The sequence below is a fragment of the Oncorhynchus clarkii genome, chromosome 5, assembly GCF_045791955.1.
Source record: "Oncorhynchus clarkii lewisi isolate Uvic-CL-2024 chromosome 5, UVic_Ocla_1.0, whole genome shotgun sequence".
NCBI classification, from domain to species: Eukaryota; Metazoa; Chordata; class Actinopteri; order Salmoniformes; family Salmonidae; genus Oncorhynchus; species Oncorhynchus clarkii.
The window spans coordinates 89,137,633-89,159,066 of record NC_092151.1 but is presented as its reverse complement, the minus strand read 5'-3'; the positions used below and the strand labels follow the sequence as shown (position 1 = coordinate 89,159,066).

The window sequence follows — 21,434 nt, the reverse complement described above, 5'->3', positions numbered from 1 at the left end:
CTGTCTGTTGGACTGCTCAAGCACCCGCCTGTCTGTCTGTCTGCTGGACTGCTCAAGCACTTGCCTGCCTGTCTGTCTGGTGGACTGCTCAAGCACCTGCCTGCCTGTCTGTCTGCTGGACTGCTCAAGCACCTGCCTGCCTGTCTGTCTGCTGGACTGCTCAAGCACCTGCCCGCCTGTCTGTCTGTTGGACTGCTCAAGCACCCGCCTGTCTGTCTGTCTGCTGGACTGCTCAAGCACCTGCCTGTCTGTCTATCTGTCTGCTGGACTGCTCAAGCACCTACCACAACATAGGCTATTTTGCTGCTAAACTGTCTAGAGAGTGATCTGATAAAAAAAAGTAAGTACATAAACCTTGCTTTATAGGAACATGAAAGTATGTTGTGTCTTATAATTGGGTATGTTATGGGGTGGCATCATGAGTGACTGACATGACTAGTGGTGGCATACTTTTTCCTATGGCATGGAATTTAAAATGAAATATAAACGTTTTATATTTTCAGTGATATCATAGCTGGTGGTGGCGCGTTTGCATCGGCTCGTGGTTCTATCAAAATACACCATTTGTTCTTTAGCGGTTTGCAGAGGTCAGGGGGACTTGAAGGGTGCATTTAAAGCAATTCTCTCTTTGAGGGCGAGGAGGAGAACCATGATATTTTATTTCCAGCATGCCTGTGCGTGTATGTGTGTTTTCGTGCGTGCGCGTGTCTGTGTGTGAGGCTGGCTGTAGCCCTACGTGTTGTCGTCCCCCCCTTCTCTCTTTGTCCCTCCTCCATAGTAAGAATCAACCGAGCGCTATCAATCGGCTCGCATCCTGCTGCAAACTAGGATAAGCCACCACCACATCAACCTTCACTTCACTTTCACGTTCATTTAGCCCCTCTCTCTCTCTCTGACACACCGACCAGCAGCGTCCTATGATTTGCCTGCCTGAGATGCGATTTCGCTCTCCCCTTTCCCGGAGAATATCGTCCGTTACTCCCCACTGAAAGACCATGCCCGAGACGGGGGCGGCAGGAGCAGCAGTCCCTGCAGCAGCGGGTAGCAGCTCCTCCGACAGCAGTGGTGGCACCGAGAGCTCGCGGCACAGACACCGATCGCAAGGCGAAGGGGAAAAGACAGATCAAAGTGCTGCCTCCTCGCAGCAAACGTCATCCGGTGTACTGGGTGAGTCCGTCTTTTCAAAGGGTCGGTTGGGCCGGGGACGGAAATTGAATGTAGAATTGTAGCGACAGGACAGGTGGATGTGGCAGGAAAATGAGATGAGCAGGGCATCACAATATAGCCAATAGCCTACTGCCACCGCAGCGTCTTTTTTGTCTTTATGCACCGGGCCCTTAGAAAAACATCCCACATCTTGTCTTGTTTGTAAAATGATGTATTTGCCCTCAAAGGTCACTGTATATTCGTCGCTGTTTACTAGGCTACAAACATCCTATTCCATATGTTCAGAGACATTGTGTTGTCTATGTAGGCTATCTCCAGCAGCCTGACATGTGGGAGGTTAGCCTGTAAATGCAGCAACGTCCCAGTTGCCAGCTTCTTGACGAATGAACCTTTTAATGTCACCGAAAGATCAGGCGACATTCTGAGGCGCGTATTCTGAGCTTCCGAGCGGTCCGGGTTATGATCGTTGGCCACGAAAACATCACATTATACTCTACACTACACAGCCTGTTCAAACCGAAACGGATTTCGCACAATAGACAGATTAATGTTTTGTTATTTAAATGATGTATTGTGGGAAGAATGTTGGTGACATTGTGTCCCTTCTATCACTGGGTTTATGAATTCGTTCGGCTTTGTAGGGTCTTTAAACTGGACCCGTTTATTTGAATAAGCAACATCGGTCATATTCTGCGCGGGGCCTGTATTATTTTTGGGATACGGTCCCGGGGCCTGTGATATTTTTGGGATACTTGATGTGGGAACTGGAGCCGGGATTCTGGGAACTGCATCAGCTGCGTGTGGCTGTTTTCGTGTCTTGGCTGAAGTGCGGCCGAGAGAGCACAGGCAGCACGCTTCCCCCCCCCCCCCCCCCCCCCCCAAAAAAAAAATCGGCCTCACTTGGAGGCAGAGATAACAATTTAAGTTGTAATGGTAATTTTCTGTAATTCAATACAATCCGCCATGGAGTTGGGTGATCACATGTCCCGGATTGTGCGGGACAGTCCCGCATTTTGGCCCTTTGTCCCGTGTCCCGCAACCAAACAAGCATGTCCCGCAATTTATCAACAAATTCAAACGCCACTGATTTGGATTTTTTTTTTTAATGTTCCGTATTTCAGTCAGACATTCCAACCTGTCTCTTGCAGTCACGTTGCGCGTATGAAAAAAATATATATCATAAGGATGTGATAGCCATGGTGATATTAAACACTTCTCCAATCGTTGTAGAGATCTGATATCCTGTGCAGCGCAAGACGAGACGTTGGCCAATGTTTCGTTTCTAGGTGCGCTTCAATTAGCTCGTTCGGTTGCAGCAAGAGCAGTAGTGGAGCGGGCTGGAGCGGACTGTAGCGGACTGTAAAGCGGGCTGGAGCGGACTGTAGCGACCTGAAACTTCTCACAATGGGTCTTTTTTTAGTAAAGTTAGATCAAAGCTGAATCAATGTCTTTGAATATCACATAATTCACATAATTCATTCTTAAAAATTTTTTTTTTTTTTTTTTTTACCCCTTTTACACCAATTTCGTGGTATCCAATTGTTGTAGTAGCTACTATGCTACTATCTTGTCTCATCGCTACAACTCCCGTACGGGCTCGGGAGAGACGAAGGTTGAAAGTCATGCGTCCTCCGATACACAACCCAACCAAGCACTGCTTCTTAACACAGCACGCATCCAACCCGGAAGCCAGCCGCACCAATGCGCCGGAGGAAACACCGTTCACCTGGCCACCTTGGTTAGCGCACACTGCGCCCAGCCCGCCACAGGAGTCGCTGGTGCGCGATGAGACAAGGACACCCCTACCGACCAAGCCCTCCCTAACCCGGGCGACGCTAGGCCAATTGTGCGTCGCCCCACGGACCTCCCGGTCGCGGCCGGTAAAGACAGAGCCTGGGCGCGAACCCAGGAACTCTGATGGCACAGCTGGCGCTGCAGTACAGCACCTTTAACCACTGCGCCCATTCATTCGTATTCTACATAACATAACATATATAATGTTACTGTTACACCAAAAACACCACCTAATTTCTGATGATATTTTAGGATTGTTAGCTGAATGAATGGTCACTAAACAAACATTAAGAACACCTACTCCTTCTGTGAATCCAGGTGAATCCAGGTGAAAGCTATGATCCCTCATTGATGTCGCTTGTTAAATCCACTTCAATCAGTGTAGATGAAGGGGAGGAGACATGTTAAATAAGAATGTTTGAGCCTTGAGACAATTGAGAAATGGATTGTGTATGTGTGCTGTTCAGAGGGTGAATGGACAAGACAAAATATTTATTAAGTGCCTTTGAAAGGGGTATGGTAGTAGGTGTCAGGCGCACCAGTTTGTGTCAAGAACTGCAACGCTGCAGGATTTTTCACACTCAACCGTTTTCTGTGTGTATTAGGAAGGTGTTCTTAATGTTTTGTACACTCAGTGTGCAGTTTACACCATCTGCTCTAATTCACTCATTCAGTCATTCAATAAGATCTGAATACAAATTCCCATCAAACTGACGGAGATCAAATGATTGGTATGCAGATACAGTTTGGACGTTTCACCAGTAAAACATGACGAATTGTCATTCGCGATTGACAGTGATTATGGCCTATTTTGAAATTGGGCATGCCTAACTTGGTGATTGAGGATATTAAAAAAATATACAAATTAACAATATACAGTGGGGCAAAAAAGTATTTAGTCAGCCACCAATTGTGCAAGTTCTCCCACTTAAAAAGATGAGAGAGGCCTGTAATTTTCATCATAGGTACACTTCAACTATGACAGACAAAATGAGAAAAACAAATCCTGAAAATCACATTGTAGGATTTTTAATGAATGTATTTGCAAATTATGGTGGAAAATAAGTATTTGGTCAATAACAAAAGTTTATCTCAATACTTTGTCATTGCCAACAAAGGGTATATAACAGAGGTCAAACGTTTTCTGTAAGTCTTCACAAGGTTTTCACACACTGTTGCTGGTATTTTGGCCCATTCCTCCATGCAGATCTCCTCTAGAGCAGTGATGTTTTGGGGCTGTTGCTGGGCAACACGGACTTTCAACTCCCTCCAAAGATTTTCTATGGGGTTGAGATCTGGAGACTGGCTAGGCCACTCCAGGACCTTGAAATGCTCCTTCGTTGCCCGGGCGTTGTGTTTGGGATCATTGTCATGCTGAAAGACCCAGCCACGTTTCATCTTCAATGCCCTTGCTGATGGAAGGAGGTTTTCACTCAAAATCTCACGCCCCATTCATTCTTTCCTTTACACGGATCAGTCGTGCTGGTCCCTTTGCAGAAAAACAGTATCCAATTGTTTTTGGTAGCTACTATCTTGTCTCATCGCTACAACTCCCGTACAGGCTCGGGAGAGACGAAGGTTGAAAGTCATGCGTCCTCCGATACACAACCCAACCAAGCCGCACTGCTTCTTTAACACAGCGCACATCCAACCCGGAAGCCAGCCGCACCAATGCGCCGGAGGAAACACAGTGCACCTGGCCACCTTGGTTAGCGTACACTGCGCCCAGCCCGCCACAGGAGTCGCTGGTGCGCGATGAGACCTACCAACCAACTAACCCGGGCGACGCTAGGCCAATTGTGCGTCGCCCCACGGACCTCTCGGTCGCGGCCGGTTACGACAGAGCCTGGGCGCGAACCCAGGGATGGCACAGCTGGCACTGCAGTACAGCGCCCTTAACCACTGCGCCACCCGGGAGGCCCCATATTTTATGCATTTTCTATGATGATATAGAATTATACTGTATAGGATGATATATTCTATATCTGTCGGTACAAACTTTGAGGAAATTAAGACGTCATTTCTATTCTAATTGTGCTCCAGCACCTAAAAACATATCACTAAACAATGAGTGGGAGGGTGGCGAGACAGTTGTTTAAGATACTGTATCAAGAGAGAGTTGTTGAAGATACTCTTTAAGATACTCTATCAAGAGATAGTTGTTTAAGATACTCTTTAAGATACTCTATCAACAGACAGTTGTTTAAGATACTCCTTAAGATACTCTATCAACAGACAGTTGTTTAAGATACTCTATCAAGAGAGAGTTGTTTAAGATACTCTATCAACAGAGAGTTGTTTAAGATACTCTATCAACAGAGAGTTGTTTAAGATACTCTTTAAGATACTCTACCAACAGACAGTTGTTTAAGATACTCTATCAACAGACAGTTGTTTAAGATACTCTATCAACAGAGAGTTGTTTAAGATACTCTATCAACAGACAGTTGTTTAAGATACTCTTTAAGATACTCTATCAACAGACAGTTGTTTAAGATACACTTTAAGATACTCTATCAACAGAGAGTTGTTTAAGATACTCTTTAAGATACTCTACCAACAGACAGTTGTTTAAGATACTCTTTAAGATACTCTATCAACATAGAGTTGCAGTGGTACGGACGGGAGATGACAAGTGCCTGGATTAGGACCTGTGTCACTTCCTGTGTGAGGTAGGGTCGTACTCTCTGGATGTTGTAGAGCATGAACCTGCAGGAGCGAATCACTGCTTTGATGTTTGTAGAGAACGACAGGGTGTTGTCCAGGGTCACACCAAGGTTCTTTGCACTCTGGGAGGAGGACACCACAGAGTTGTCAACCGTGATGGAAAGGTCTTGGAGCTGGCAGGCCTTCCCCGGGAGGAAGAGCATCGCCGTTTTGTTGAGGTTGTGGGCTGTCATCCAAGCTGAGATGTCTGCCAAGCATACATAGATACGTACCGCCACCTTGGTGTCAGAAGGGGGAAGGAGAAAAGTAGTTGAGTGTCATCACAATGATAGGAGAGACCATGTGAGGATATAACAGAGCCGAGTGACTTGGTGTAAAGAGAAAAGAGGAGAGGGCCTAGAACCGAGCCCCGGGGGACACTAGTAGTGAGAGCACGAGTTGCAGACACATCCTCTCCACGCCACATGGTAGGAGCAACCTGCCAGGCAGGATGCAATCTAGGAGCGTTTAGAGCCTGAGACGCCCAGCCCTGAGAGGGTGGGGAGGAGGATCTGATGGTTCACGGTGTTGAAGGCAGCAGATAGATCTAGGAGGATAAGAACAGAGGAGAGAGAGTCAGCTTTGGCAGCGCGGAGAGCCGCCTTGAAGCCTGAGAGAGATATCGAGAGGGTTTGTCAGAAACAGCACGTTCAAGTGTTTTGGAAAGAAAATAAAGAATGGACTGTCGAGAGGGGAGAAAAGAGGTCAAGGCCTAGGGTAGTTCTGTGTGAGTGGGATCAGTGGACTAGTAGGCTGAGTGAATGAGGAAGAAATGTCGTCAACCTTTTTTATGGTTGACAAAGTCATCTGCGGAGAGTGGAGAGGGAGAGTGTAGAGGGAGGAGGTGGAGAGGGAGAGTGTAGAGGGAGGAGGTGGAGAGGGAGAGTGTAGAGGGAGGAGGTGGAGGATTAAGGATGGAGGAGGAAGTAGAGAAGAGTTTCTCAGGGTTTACATTTTGAGTGATAGAAAGCGGCTCTAGCAGCGAACACAGAGACAGGAAGGAATGGAAGGATGATAGGTCCTCTGGAAGTTGAGCTTTTCTCCATTTCTGCTCAGCTGCCCGCAGCCCTGTTCGCAACCATGGTGCGGGAGTCGAAGGTTGAGCCGGTGGGGAGGAAATGGGACAATGAGAATCAGAGGATCCGGAAAGGGAGGAGAGAAGGGTACAAGAGGCAGAGTCAGGTGACAGGAGGGAGAAGGATTTAGCAGAGGAGATAGAGGATTGAAGAGAGTAGTGGGAGAGAGAGAGCGAAGATTGCGGCGGCACATGACCATCTGGGTAGGTGCTGAGTGGGTTGGAGGAGAGATGGGTAGGAGCTGAGTGGGTTGGAGGAGAGATGGGTAGGAGCTGAGTGGGTTGGAGGAGAGATGGGTAGGAGCTGAGTGGGTTGGAGGAGAGATGGGTTGGGTTGGAGGAGAGATGGGTAGGGGCTGAGTGGGTTGGAGGAGAGATGAGTTGGGTTGGAGGAGAGATGGGTAGGGGCTGAGTGGGTTGGAGGAGAGATGGGTTGGGTTGGAGGAGAGATGGGTTGGAGGAGAGATGGGTAGGGGCTGAGTGGGTTGGAGGAGAGATGGGTTGGGTTGGAGGAGAGATGGGTTGGGTTGGAGGAGAGATGGGTTGGGTTGGAGGAGAGATGGGTAGGAGCTGAGTGGGTTGGAGGAGAGATGGGTAGGGGCTGAGTGGGTTGGAGGAGAGATGGGTTGGGTTGGAGGAGAGATGGGTAGGGGCTGAGTGGGTTGGAGTATAGATGGGTAAGGTTAGAGGAGAGATGTAGGGGGTGAGTTGGTAAGGTAGGAGGAGAGATGGGAAAGGGCTTCGTGGGTAGGAGGAGAGATGGTAGGAGGAGAGATGGTAGGGGCTGCATGGGTAGGAGGAGAGATGGTAGGGGATGAATGGGTAGGAGGAGAGATGGTAGGGGCTGAGTGGGTAGGTTTGGAGGAGAGATGGGAAAGGACTTCGTGGGTAGGAGGAGAGATGGTAGGAGGAGAGATGGGTAGGGTCTGCGTGGGTAGGAGGAGAGATGGTAGGGGCTGCGTGGGTAGGAGGAGAGATGGTAGGGGCTGAGTGGGTTGGAGGAGAGATGGGTTGGGTAGGTGGCGAGATGGGTTGGGTTGGAGGAGAGATGGGTAGGAGCTGAGTGGGTTGGAGAAGAGATGGGTAGGGGCTGAGTGGGTTGGAGGAGAGATGGGTTGGGTTGGAGGAGAGATGGGTAGGGGCTGAGTGGGTTGGAGTATAGATGGGTAAGGTTGGAGGAGAGATGTAGGGGGTGAGTTGGTAGGTTTGGAGGAGAGATGGGAAAGGGCTTTGTGGGTAGGAGGAGAGATGGTAGGAGGAGAGATGGTAGGGGCTGCGTGGGTAGGAGGAGAGATGGTAGGGGATGAATGGGTAGGAGGAGAGATGGTAGGGGGTGAGTTGGTAGGTTTGGAGGAGAGATGGGAAAGGACTTCGTGGGTAGGAGGAGAGATGGTAGGGGCTGCGTGGGTAGGAGGAGAGATGGTAGGGGCTGCGTGGGTAAGAGGAGAGATGGTAGGGGATGAATGGGTAGGAGGAGAGATGGTAGGGGCTGCGTGGGTAGGAGGAGAGATGGTAGGGGCTGCGTGGGTAGGAGGAGAGATGGTAGGGGCTGCGTGGGTAGGAGGAGAGATGGTATGGGGTTGCGTGGGTAGGAGGAGAGATGGTATGGGGTTGCGTGGGTAAGATGAGAGATGATAGGGGCCGCGTGGGTAGGAGGAGAGATGGGTAGGGTAGGAGGAGAGATGGGAGAGAAAAGGAAACAAAATAGTGATTAGAGACCTGGAGGGCGGTTGCAGTGAGATTAGTAGGAGAACAGCCTCTAGGAAAGATGAGGTCAAGCATATTCCCTGCCTTGTGAAAGGGAGGGGACTGGGAAAGGGTGAGGACAAACGAGGCAAGGAGGGGAAAGTAAGAGGTGGAAATAAATGAATTGACAAGTGACAGTGACCACATGTAATTCAAATGAGGATATATACAGGTGACAGTGACCACATGTAATTCAAATGAGGATATATACAGGTGACAGAAGAGGAAGAGAAAATCTCCATTTATGAGTAATTGTCTGCCCTGTGCCACCACCGCAACGACCAGATGCTCTCGGACTATGAGAGAACATATGATGAAGAGAGAGCAGCTGGAGTAGCAGTGTTCTCTGGGGTGATCTGTGTCTCCGTCAGGGCCAAACATTGTAGGGACTAAAGGGCAATATACTGTAGGCTGAAATGAACTCAGCCTTACTGACCGCGAATTGCAGTTCCAAACACTGCCAGAGACTAGGAATTCTACATGGGCTGTACGCGCAGGGTAAACTAAATTGGAAGGGTTACAGCCCCTGTAGTGGGGAGCGTCTGTAAAACATACAGGCAGAGGAGAGAACTAGGACACTTGACAAGCTACAATATGAGATCACCAGTAGATAACAGAGGAAGATAACCATAACAGGGTTATGCCATGTTAATGATATCTAAGTGAGAGTGACTAACACAATCAATGGGGCCCCCCTGGAAGTCAGGGCCCCTGAGCTCATGCCCTGCGTGCCCGTTTGCTATTCGGCCATGATTACTACAAGTTTAGATAGCTGGCTAGACTAATTTACCAATAAATAAAAAATGTGTTAGCTGACATGGCTTGTTGAGTGACATAACAAGAGAGAAACTGCTGATGTACAACAAAATAAAAAAAATGGCACCTTGTGTATTCTAATATTCTAACTCTCCATTTAGGAAAAACCCTGACTGAGCCCCCCCCCCCCCCCCCCCCCCCCAGGGTAACTATCCAGGAAACATAGCTTACAGTAGATGTCGACCGATTATGATTTTTCAACGCCGATACCGATTAAACATTTTAAAAAGCCGATACCGATTAATTAGACGTTTTTTTTTTTTTAATGAATTTGTAATAATGACAATTACAACAATACTGAATGAACATTTATTTTAACTTAATATAATACATCAATAAAATCAATTTAGCCTCAAATAAATAATGAAACATGTTCAATTTGGTTTAAATAATGCAAAAACAAAGTGTTGGAGAAGAACGTAAAAGTGCAATATGTGCTATGTAAGAAAGCTAACGTTTAAGTTTCTTGCTCAAAACATGAGAACATATGAAAGCTGGTGGTTCCTTTTAACATGAGTCTTCAATATTCCCAGGTAAGAAGTTTTAGGTTGTTGTTATAGGAATTATAGGACAATTTCTCTCTATACGATTTGTATTTCATATACCTTTGACTATGTTCTTATAGGCACTTTAGTATTGCCAGTGTAACAGTATAGCTTCCGTCCCCCTCCTCGCTCCTTCCTGGGCTCGAACCAGGAACACATCGACAACAGCCACCCTCAAAGCAGCGTTACCCATGCAGAGCAAGGGGAACAACTACTCCAAGTCTCAGAGCGAGTGACGTTTGAAACACTATTAGCGGCCCAAACTGTTGCATATACCCTGACTCTGCGTGCAATGAACGCAAGAGAAGTGACACAATTTCCCTGGTTAATATTGCCTGCTAACCTGGATTTCTTTTAGCTAAATATGCAGGTTTAAAAATATATACTTTTGTGTATTGATTTAAAGAAAGGCATTGATGTTTATGGTTAGTTACAGTCGTGCAACGATTGCGCTTTTTTCGCAAATGAGCTTTTGTTAAATCATCCCCCGTTTGGTGAAGTTGGCTGTCTTTGTTAGGAACTGCATTCGGGTAACAGGCAGGCTCCTCGTGGAGTGCAATGTAAGGCAGGTGGTTAGAGCGTTGGACTAGTTAACCGTAAGGTTGCAAGATTGGATCCCCTAGCTGACAAGGTTAAAAATCTGTTGTTCTGCCCCTGAACAAGGCAGTTAACCCACCGTTCCTAGGCCGTCATTGTAAATAAGAATGTGTTCTTAACTGACTTGCCTCGTTAAATAAAGGTTAAATAAAGGTTAAATAAAGCTGTAAAAATAACAAAAATCTGCCAAATCGGCGTCCAAAAATACCGATTTCCGATTGTTATGAAAACTTGAAATTGGCCCTAATTAATCGTCCATTCCGATTAAATGGTCGACCTCTAGCTTACAGTTAATGAAAGAGAGTGGCTCTTCACTTGGCCAGGGCTGGTCTTTGACTTAGTCCACGATAAAGTAACTAAAGATATTATAAACTGTGAGTGTAGCTACATTTGGGTTAATATGGAGAGACTGACTTCACTGTAGTCTAATAGTAATAATAGGAATCCTGCAGCGATTTTCTCTGTAAGCATTAGTGTATAGTCTGTATAATACTATGGACTGTATTTACCAGTTGGTTCATGGGGGAGAAGAAGATTGGAGCTGGGGAGTCAGTGGGTTTTTAGTTTCATCTGGATTATCATGATATCACATAACTGCCTTCCCACGTGTCAGTGTCTGTCAGAGCCCTTCCCACAGTTTATTGAGTCCTGATGCTTGATTCTCCCTCAGCCCTGCTCCCCGTTTCAGCCGGGCGGGACGGCAAGGATTGGATGATTGGATGTTTCTTCTCCATGCCTTCCTAATCCGTTTCTGTTTAGTCTGAAGCAGCTTTGATCCGTTCAGCCACTGTCCTTTGTGACTCCACCCCTTCCAGTCCCTGCCCTCGTCCTCCACATGAATTATACGTCCATCATAGGACCTAGGTATCTTCGCCCTATGGGCTCTCGCTGAACGAGTACACTACACAGAGAATAGGGTTTCATTTTGGACACATGCTGCGTTGCAGCAATTACTGGCTGTGTCTGTCTGCAGACTGCTTTAGAGCAGCTGCTGATAAGGAACAGTTCCATTAGGGAAATTAGGGCATGGATTTCACAGTGGATACTCATTCAACCACAATATCAAAGGGCTTTGTTTTGATTGGTTGGGAGGGAGGGAGGGAGTTTCCCTAATCTGATAGTAGAGGTATTGGTTGTTAGGAGTCTTACTCTTCTAAACATGGGCTTGGTCTGTGCTTATTTATTATTATTTAAATGTAACCTTTATATAACTAGGCTAGTCAGTTAAGAACACATTCTTATTTACAATGATGACCTAAGAACAGTGGGTTTAACTGCCTTGTTCAGGGGCAGAATGACACATTTTTACCTTGTCAGCTCGAGGATTCGATCTAGCAACCTTTCGGTTACTGGCCCAACGCTCTAACCACTAGGCTACCCCTAGTAACAAGTATATTTCCCAATTATCATTAGTTTAACTCTATCTCTCTCTGTAGATCAAGTGAATCACTGATCTTAGCGTTACCCAGGTAACATCTCAACTCAAAGAGAATTCTCTTGGAAAACAAACTCTGAGCATGAGACTGTGGAGCGCATTGAGAAACACCCATCCTTGTCTAAAACAATCAGATCATGAGAACTGTTTTCACTCTGCCGACTCAAACATCCTCAGAAAGTGGCACCCGATCTATTCTGGGATCTTGGTGAGATAGGAGGTTCGAGGGGTCCATTTTGGGAAAACTTAGTTTCATTCTTTAGAGCTCAGCATTAATAAAGACACTTCACCTTGTGCAATAATGCATGAGTGAAATGTTTTAAGCAGGGATGTGCACTCTGACTCAGCACACATCATCCACACAGCCTTGGCACTGGCAGGGATTCCACTTTCTCTGGGTATCTCTCTTTACCCCTCAGCGAGAAGTCCCCCACTCTGGTTTAAGCAGATTTAGACAGGTACAATGGCACACAGCTTGGTTTAAACACATATATCCTCTGTGACAGCACTGAAAAGCAAAGCAAATTATTCAAAAGCATCAAACTTGCCACACTTGTAGAAGCAAGAAGCTACAATTTTTACTGCAGACATTCTATAATATTCTATCTGAACCTATTGTATTCTAGTCTATCTGAACCTATTGTATTCTATTCTATCTGATCCTATTATGTTCTATCTGATCCTACTCTGTTCTATTCTATCTGATCCTATTATATTATATTCTATCTGATCCTATTGTGTTATATTCTATCTGATCCTATTATGTTCTATCTGATCCTATTATATTCTATCTGATCCTACTCTGTTCTATTCTATCTGATCCTACTCTGTTCTATTCTCTCTGATCCTATTGTATTCTATTCTATCTGATCCTATTATATTCTATCTGATCCTACTCTGTTCTATTCTATCTGATCCTATTGTATTCTATTCTATCTGATCCTATTATGTTCTATCTGATCCTATTCTGTTCTATTCTATCTGATCCATCGATAAAAGACAGTACTGTGCAGCCGTCTTCATAGACCTTGCCAAGGCTTTCGACTCTGTCAATCACCGTATTCTTATCGGCAGACTCAGTAGCCTCGGTTTTTCGGATGACTGCCTTGCCTGGTTCACCAATTACTTTGCAGACAGAGTTCAGTGTGTCAAATCGGAGGGCATGCTGTCCGGTCCTCTGGCAGTCTCTATGGGGGTGCCACAGGGTTCAATTCTCGGGCCGACTCTTTTCTCTGTATATATCAATGATGTTTCTCATGCTGCGGGCGATTCCCTGATCCACCTCTACGCAGACGACACCATTCTATATACTTCCGGCCCGTCCTTGGACACTGTGCTATCTAACCTCCAAACGAGCTTCAATGCCATACAGCACTCCTTCCGTGGCCTCCAACTGCTCTTAAACGCTAGTAAAACCAAATGCATGCTTTTCAACCGTTCGCTGCCTGCACCCGCACGCCTGACCAGCATCACCACCCTGGATGGTTCCGACCTTGAATATGTGGACATCTATAAGTACCTAGGTGTCTGGCTAGACTCTAAACTCTCCTTCCAGACCCATATCAAACATCTCCAATCGAAAATCAAATCAAGAGTCGGCTTTCTATTCCGCAACAAAGCCTCCTTCACTCACGCCGCCAAACTTACCCTAGTAAAACTGACTATCCTACCGATCCTCGACTTCGGCGATGTCATCTACAAAATTGCTTCCAACACTCTACTCAGCAAACTGGATGCAGTTTATTACAGTGCCATCCGTTTTGTCACTAAAGCACCTTATACCACCCACCACTGCGACTTGTATGCTCTAGTCGGCTGGCCCTCGCTACATATTCGTCGCCAGACCCACTGGCTCCAGGTCATCTACAAGTCCATGCTAGGTAAAGCTCCGCCTTATCTCAGTTCACTGGTTACGATGGCAACACCCATCCGTAGCACGCGCTCCAGCAGGTGTATCTCACTGATCATCCCTAAAGCCAACACCTCATTTGGCCGCCTTTCGTTCCAGTTCTCTGCTGCCTGTGACTGGAACGAATTGCAAAAATCGCTGAAGTTGGAGACTTTTATCTCCCTCACCAACTTCAAACATCTGCTATCTGAGCAGCTAACCGATCGCTGCAGCTGTACATAGTCTATTGGTAAATAGCCCACCCATTTTCACCTACCTCATCCCCATACTGTTTTTATTTATTTATTTTTCTGCTCTTTTGCACACCAATATCTCTACCTGTACATAACCATCTGATCATTTATCACTTCAGTGTTAATCTGCATAATTGTAATTATTCGCCTACCTTCTCATGCCTTTTGCACACAATGTATATATAGACTCCCCTTTTTTCTACTGTGTTATTGACTTGTTAATTGTTTACTCCATGTGTAACTCTGTGTTGTCTGTTCACACTGCTATGCCTTATCTTGGCCAGGTCGCAGTTGCAAATGAGAACTTGTTCTCAACTAGCCTACCTGGTTAAATAAAGGTTAAATAAATAAATAAAATGTAAAAAATCCTATTCTGTTCTATTCTATCTGATCCTACTCTGTTCTATTCTATCTGATCCTATTATATTCTATCTGATGCTATTATATTCTATCTGATCCTATTATATTATATCTGATCCTACTCTGTTCTATTCTGTCTGATCCTATTATATTCTATTATATTCTATCTGATCCTATTATATTCTATCTGATCCTACTCTGTTCTATTCTGTCTGATCCTATCTGATGCTATTATATTCTATCTGATCCTATTATATTATATCTGATCCTACTCTGTTCTATTCTGTCTGATCCTATTATATTCAATTGTATTCTATCTGATCCTATTATATTCTATCTGATCCTACTCTGTTCTATTCTGTCTGATCCTATTACATTCAATTGTATTCTATCTGATCCTATCTGATGCTATTGTATTCTTTTCTCTCATAGCACCATAGAGATAGAATACGGTACAGTATAGCACCATAGAGATAGAATACGGTACAGTAAAGCACCGCAGTATAGAATGTTCCCTAACGATTTCCTGCTTACCGGCTTTTCCTGTCGTCTCAGAGCAGAGCCTGTATTAGGTAGAGACATCTTCCTCCTCACGTCCACCATCCTCTTCCAGGATACTGCTGAGCTGCACATGATCAGCATTAGTAAAGTGAGAAACAGCTAAGTGTGGGGTGACCTTGATGCCAGTAATCAGATAGTTGTCTGAACTTTAACCTTAATATATGACCAACGCTGCTCTGGCCTGACTGACGCTGCTCTGGCCTGACTGGTGCTGAGTCTGGCCTGACTGACTCTGAGTCTGGCCTGACTGACGCTGAGTCTGGCCTGACTGACGCTGCTCTGGCCTGACTGACGCTGAGTCTGGCCCGACTGACGCTGCTCTGGCCTGACTGACGCTGCTCTGGCCTGACTGACGCTGAGTCTGGCCTGACTGACGCTGAGTCTGGCCTGACTGACGCTGAGTCTGGCCTGACTGACGCTGAGTCTGGCCTGACTGACTCTGAGTCTGGCCTGACTGACTCTGAGTCTGGCCTGACTGACGCTGAGTCTGGCCTGACTGACTCTGAGTTTGGCCTGACTGACTCTGAGTTTGGCCTGACTGACACTGAGTCTGGCCTGACTGACACTGAGTCTGGCCTGACTGACACTGAGTCTGGCCTGACTGACACTGAGTCTGGCCTGACTGACGCTGATTCTGAACTGACTGATGCTGAGTCTGGCCTGACTGACGCTGAGTCTGGCCTGACTGACACTGAGTCTGGCCTGACTGACACTGAGTCTGGCCTGACTGACACTGAGTCTGGCCTGACTGAGTCTGAGTCTGGCCTGACTGACTCTGAGTTTGGCCTGACTGACACTGAGTCTGGCCTGACTGACGCTGAGTCTGGCCTGACTGACGCTGAGTCTGGCCTGACTGACTCTGAGTCTTCCATAACATGGCACACTGCATGGACGTCTGGCTGGGATTTCATTTCGCCTCCTAATAGGTTTATCATGCTTCCAGTCAACTTTGATACCTGTCACTCATTTTGTTGTTCAGGAAAGGAAGCAGAATGACATTTTCTGTTATTTTGTATCATACTGTATGTTGGTGCCAAAATGAGAGAGCCTCTGTCTATATGAACAAATGAACTAACATGGACGGTCCTGTAGCCTTGAGTGTTCATATCAGACATGACAGTGACCAAATGGTTTCACAGAGGAAATTGAGAATATTGATGAAGACTGTCTGGATTAAAGATAGCGGTAGCTGTGCGGTCTAAGGGCCATATAAGGGATGATGAGAGTATCTGAGAGCAAGCTGGTGGGGCCCTCCTTCAGCATCAGGCCGAACCCATTCTCTGTCTCGGGTTGCTGTCTTGTGTTACTAAATGTTCTTCCAGAGATGAGCAATGCAAGTGGCGCTAGTCATACATCGATGTTGTCTGTCTGAGGGTCAAGTCTAGTCAGCCTGCCACAACACCAACCCGACTTCGAGCTTACTCACTAAGCCTACTTCGCTTGAGAAATTAGAAAAAAAACGCAATAGTACTGTTTGTCTATTTTGAGGCGCCGTAGCCAGTATACACTTCCTCAAAATAGTCAGAAGTAATCTAAGATGACTCAAGAAATCTGTCATTAATTTTGAGGTTTTTGCAGAGGAGATCTTAGTCAAGCAATTTTTCATCTAACTAAGATCTTTGGTGCAGTATTTCTAAAATGAAAACAATTTGCATGAAAACGAGGTGTTGAATGACCACAAAGACTTTATTGAAGAATCCCTACTGTTGACCAATCACTGAACAAGACCTAGGCTCCGAACTTCCGCTTGCCTTAGGGGGATTTGTTGTAGTTGCAGAGCAAGGCCAGTAGAAGTATGATGGATGTAGAACTATGGAGAGGAAGGCTGTTTTTAACCTCAGTCATGACATGGGGAATAAGACCGGATCGGCTCTTCTCTACCCTCTACTCTGCCCCTCTACTCTACCCTCTACTCTTCTCTACCCTCTACTCTGCCCCTCTACTCTACCCTCTACTCTTCTCTACCCTCTACTTTACTCTACTCTACCCTCTACTCTACTAGAGGTCGACCGATTAATCGGAATGACCGATTAATTAAGGCCGATTTCAAGTTTTCATATTTTTGGACACCAATTTTATTTTTACACCTTTATTTAATCTTTCGATATCGGTATCAGCGTAATAATCGATATCGGTATCAGCGTTGAAAAATCATAATCGGTCGACCTCTATACTCTACCCTCTACTCTACTCTACCCTCTACTCTACTCTCTACTCTACCCTCTACTCTACCCCTCTACTCTACCCCTCTACTCTACTCTACCTTCTACTCTACTCTACCCCTCTACTCTACCCTCTACTCTACTCTCTACTCTACCCTCTACTCTACCCCTCTACTCTACCCCTCTACTCTACTCTACCCTCTACTCTACTCTACTCTACCCCTCTACTCTACCCTCTACTCTACTCTCTACTCTACCCTCTACCCTCTACTCTACCCTCTACTCTTCTCTATACTCTACCCACTACTCTACCCTCTACTCTACTCTCTACTCTACTCTACCCTCTACTCTACTCTCTACTCTACCCTCTACCCTACCCTCTACTCTACCCTCTACTCTACTCTACCCTCTACTCTACTCTACCCTCTACTCTACTCTCTACTCTCTACTCTACCCTCTACTCTACCCTCTACTCTACCCTCTACTCTACTCTACCCTCTACTCTACTCTCTACTCTACTCTCTACTCTACTCTACCCTCTACTCTACCCTCTACTCTACCCTCTACTCTCTACTCTACTCTCTACTCTACCCTCTACCCTACCCTCTACTCTACCCTCTACTTTACCCTATACTCTACCCTCTACTCTACCCTCTACTCTACTCTACCCTCTACTCTACCCTCTACTCTACCCTACCCTCTACTCTACCCTCTACTCTACCCTTTACTCTACCCTCTACTCTACCCTCTACCCTACCCTCTACTCTACCCTCTACTCTACCCTCTACTCTACCCTACCCTCTACTCTACCCTCTACTCTACCCCTCTACTCTACTCTCTACTCTACTCTACCCTCTACTCTACTCTCTACTCTACCCTCTACCCTACCCTCTACTCTACCCTCTACTCTACTCTACCCTCTACTCTACTCTCTACTCTACTCTCTACTCTACTCTACCCTCTACTCTACCCTCTACTCTACCCTCTACTCTCTACTCTACTCTCTACTCTACCCTCTACCCTACCCTCTACTCTACCCTCTACTTTACCCTATACTCTACCCTCTACTCTACCCTCTACTCTACTCTACCCTCTACTCTACCCTCTACTCTACCCTTTACTCTACCCTCTACTCTACCCTCTACCCTACCCTCTACTCTACCCTCTACTCTACCCTCTACTCTACCCTACCCTCTACTCTACCCTCTACTCTACCCTCTACCCTACCCTCTACTCTACCCTCTACTCTACCCTCTACTCTACCCTCTACTCTACCCTCTACTCTACCCTCTACTTTACCCTCTACCTCTGCCGAAGGGCTCTCAGGTAATCTACAGGGGAGAGGAACAGTTTTTGGTCCATTTCAGACATTAGTATTTCAGCACCAGTGCATCACTGGCTCTCTTCTTTACCTAGTTGGCTATTACACAAATACACAAGTTCTGAATATAACCTAATTGGTTATTACAAAAATAGCTAAGTTCTGAATATTACCTAGTTGGTTATTACAAAATACATAAGTTCTGGATATAACCTAATTGGTTATTACAAAAATAGCTAAGTTCTGGATATAACCTAATTGATTATTACACAAATAGCTACGTTCTAAATATGACCTAATTTGTTAAGGTCTGAATATTTTTTTTAAATATATATTTGTGGAGATACAAACCCAATAGTAGGTCACAGAGCCTCTATTGTCATCTCTTTTCGTTGGGACACGTCAACATTTCTGTCCTCTAGTTAAGGACTGTAATAACATAAACACACTTTCCTATTAGTTGACCTTTCGGTGCAACGTGATTAAAATACTGTTGTTAACCAAACTGCTCTCTCTGTTTCCCTTTCTGGTTCTTCTGGTGCTTTTGTCCCCTCTGCAGAACTACTACAAGAGGGTTGTCTGCCACTGTGCAGTGTTGCATGAGAGCCTCTCACAAATAGGCTGACAGGAAAATGTACTGTAACACCATCTCTATACCCACCCTGATCCTGCACCCAACATTTCCCCTTTAGAAATGTATCTCTGTTAGTTTGTGTTTCGTCTTTGATGTCCTCAGTAGAACACACGATTACCTTTGCACCGCTTATTTGGTTGATGTCTCAAAAAAACGTAAATCCACCTTGGCATTTCGCCTGAGGAACAATCTAGAAACACTGGAGGGTACTACTCCAACAGGCCCTTGAGTTTGACTGCTGTGACTCAACCGCCGAGGCTTCTCTAAGTGGCTGCGATGTCTTGAATTAACTTCAATCGGTCCAATTTGATTGAATGTAATTATTGTAAACCTAAGACTCGGGGCAATTGCTCTCTCATACAGTGTAGTAAAAGTGACGCTTGCTACCAACATAAATGCTGCGGTATCTTTCAGTAGCTAGAAGACTGTAAATTGTAAATTGCTACTGTACATGTCTGATTTGTGGCAATATAGATACTTTATATTTAATTAATGCTGTTAATACCTTTGCATACTGCAAGTATAATAAGTACCCTACAGTTTAACAACAAGTTTTAGAACATACAGTATTGCATTATTCTAGCTCACAGGAGGTTGGTGGCACCTTAATTGAGGAGGATGGGCTCGTGGTAATAACTGGAGCAGAATCAGTGGAACGGTATTAAATACAACAATGACATGGTTTCCGTGGTTTCCAGGTGTTTGATGCCATTCCATTTGCCCCATTCCGGCCATTATTATGAGTCGTTGATGACTTGGTCTCATTGAGTCGTTGAGTGAGACAGGAAGTTAATCTATATTATAGTCTGCGGTCATTACATCCTCATGGTGTCGATTTGTCTGGGGGGGAAGGAACCACAGGAAGCTGCTGAGGGGAGGACGGCTCTTAATAATGACCGGAATGGAACGAATGGAATTGCATCAAACACCTGGAAACCATGGAAACCATGTACTTGATACCGTTCCACCTATTGTGCTCCAGTCATTACCATGAGCCCATCCTCCCCGATTAAGGCACCAACCAACCACCTGCGGAAGGAACCCTCCATGTTCAGGTACTGCATGGACCTCTAGACTAGGACCCTCCTACAGTATGGACCCAGGGTCATTATAATGGCCTTCTCTATCCTCACAGACATCATACATATCAATACTACAGTATAGGGCATCAGTCTCAGGGCTGATAGGAGGGTTAGAGGGTGCTAGAGACTATATAGTAGATGACTATGTGTCACTATAGTATGTGTCATACAGTGTGTGCGAGTTAAATGGGAAATCAGACCTAGAATGACTTTTCTATAAATAGCTAGTCTATTATCATCGGTGTGGTTGTACAGTATGGAGAGGAGCGTTACTCAGAGCACCACAGCAGTTTGGTCATCTCTACTCCATTCATCAGGACAGGGAATGTGACACGTTCTCTCTTCTCACCAGACATGGAAAGATGATCTATTCCTAATCTGGATGAAGTCACTGCTAGACAGTCTGCCATCTCACCCCCGCTCATCACTGGTCTACCGTAGTATTACATCATTGTTCTACCGTAGTATTACATCATTGTTCTACCGTAGTATTACATCACTGGTCTACCATAGTATTACATCACTGGTCTACCGTAGTATTACATCACTGGTCTACCGTAGTATTACATCACTGGTCTACCGTAGTATTACATCACTGGTCAACCGTAGTATTACATCACTGGTCTACCGTAGTATTACATCACTGGTCTACCATAGTATTACATCACTGGTCTAACATACTATTACATCACTGGTCTACCATAGTATTACATCACTGGTCTAACATACTATTACATCACTGGTCTACCATAGTATTACATCACTGGTCTACCATAGTATTACATCACTGGTCTAACATACTATTACATCACTGGTCTACCATAGTATTACATCACTGGTCTACCGTAGTATTACATCACTGGTCTACCATAGTATTACATCACTGGTCTACCGTAGCATTACATCACTGGTCTACCGTAGTATTACATCACTGGTCTACCGTAGTATTACATCACTGGTCTACCGTAGTATTACATCACTGGTCTACCATAGTATTACATCACTGGTCTACCGTAGTATTACATCACTGGTCTACCATACTATTACATCACTGGTCTAACATACTATTATATCACTGGTCTACCATAGTATTACATCACTGGTCTACCGTAGTATTACATCACTGGTCTAGCATAGTATTACATCACTGGTCTACCGTAGTATTACATCACTGGTCTACCGTAGTATTACATCACTGGTCTACCGTAGTATTACATCACTGGTCTACCATAGTATTACAATACTGGTCTACCGTAGTATTACATCACTGGTCTACCATAGTATTACATCA

At 45.4% G+C, this 21,434-nt stretch overlaps 1 protein-coding gene across 7 annotated transcripts in view; it reads left to right on the top strand.

The window, feature by feature from the left end:
- The first annotated feature begins 784 nt into the window (after positions 1 to 784).
- LOC139409516 (anoctamin 8b) overlaps positions 785 to 21,434 on the top strand; it is a 96,075-nt gene continuing 75,425 nt past the window's right edge. For all 7 annotated transcript variants that reach the window (XR_011634413.1, XM_071154783.1, XM_071154782.1 and 4 more), the window contains exon 1: positions 785 to 1,167. Coding sequence is in view for 6 of the 7 variants with exons in the window: in XM_071154783.1 (XP_071010884.1) it covers positions 996 to 1,167 (172 nt within the window). In the remaining variant the exon portion in view is untranslated. The remainder of the gene's footprint in view (positions 1,168 to 21,434) is intronic.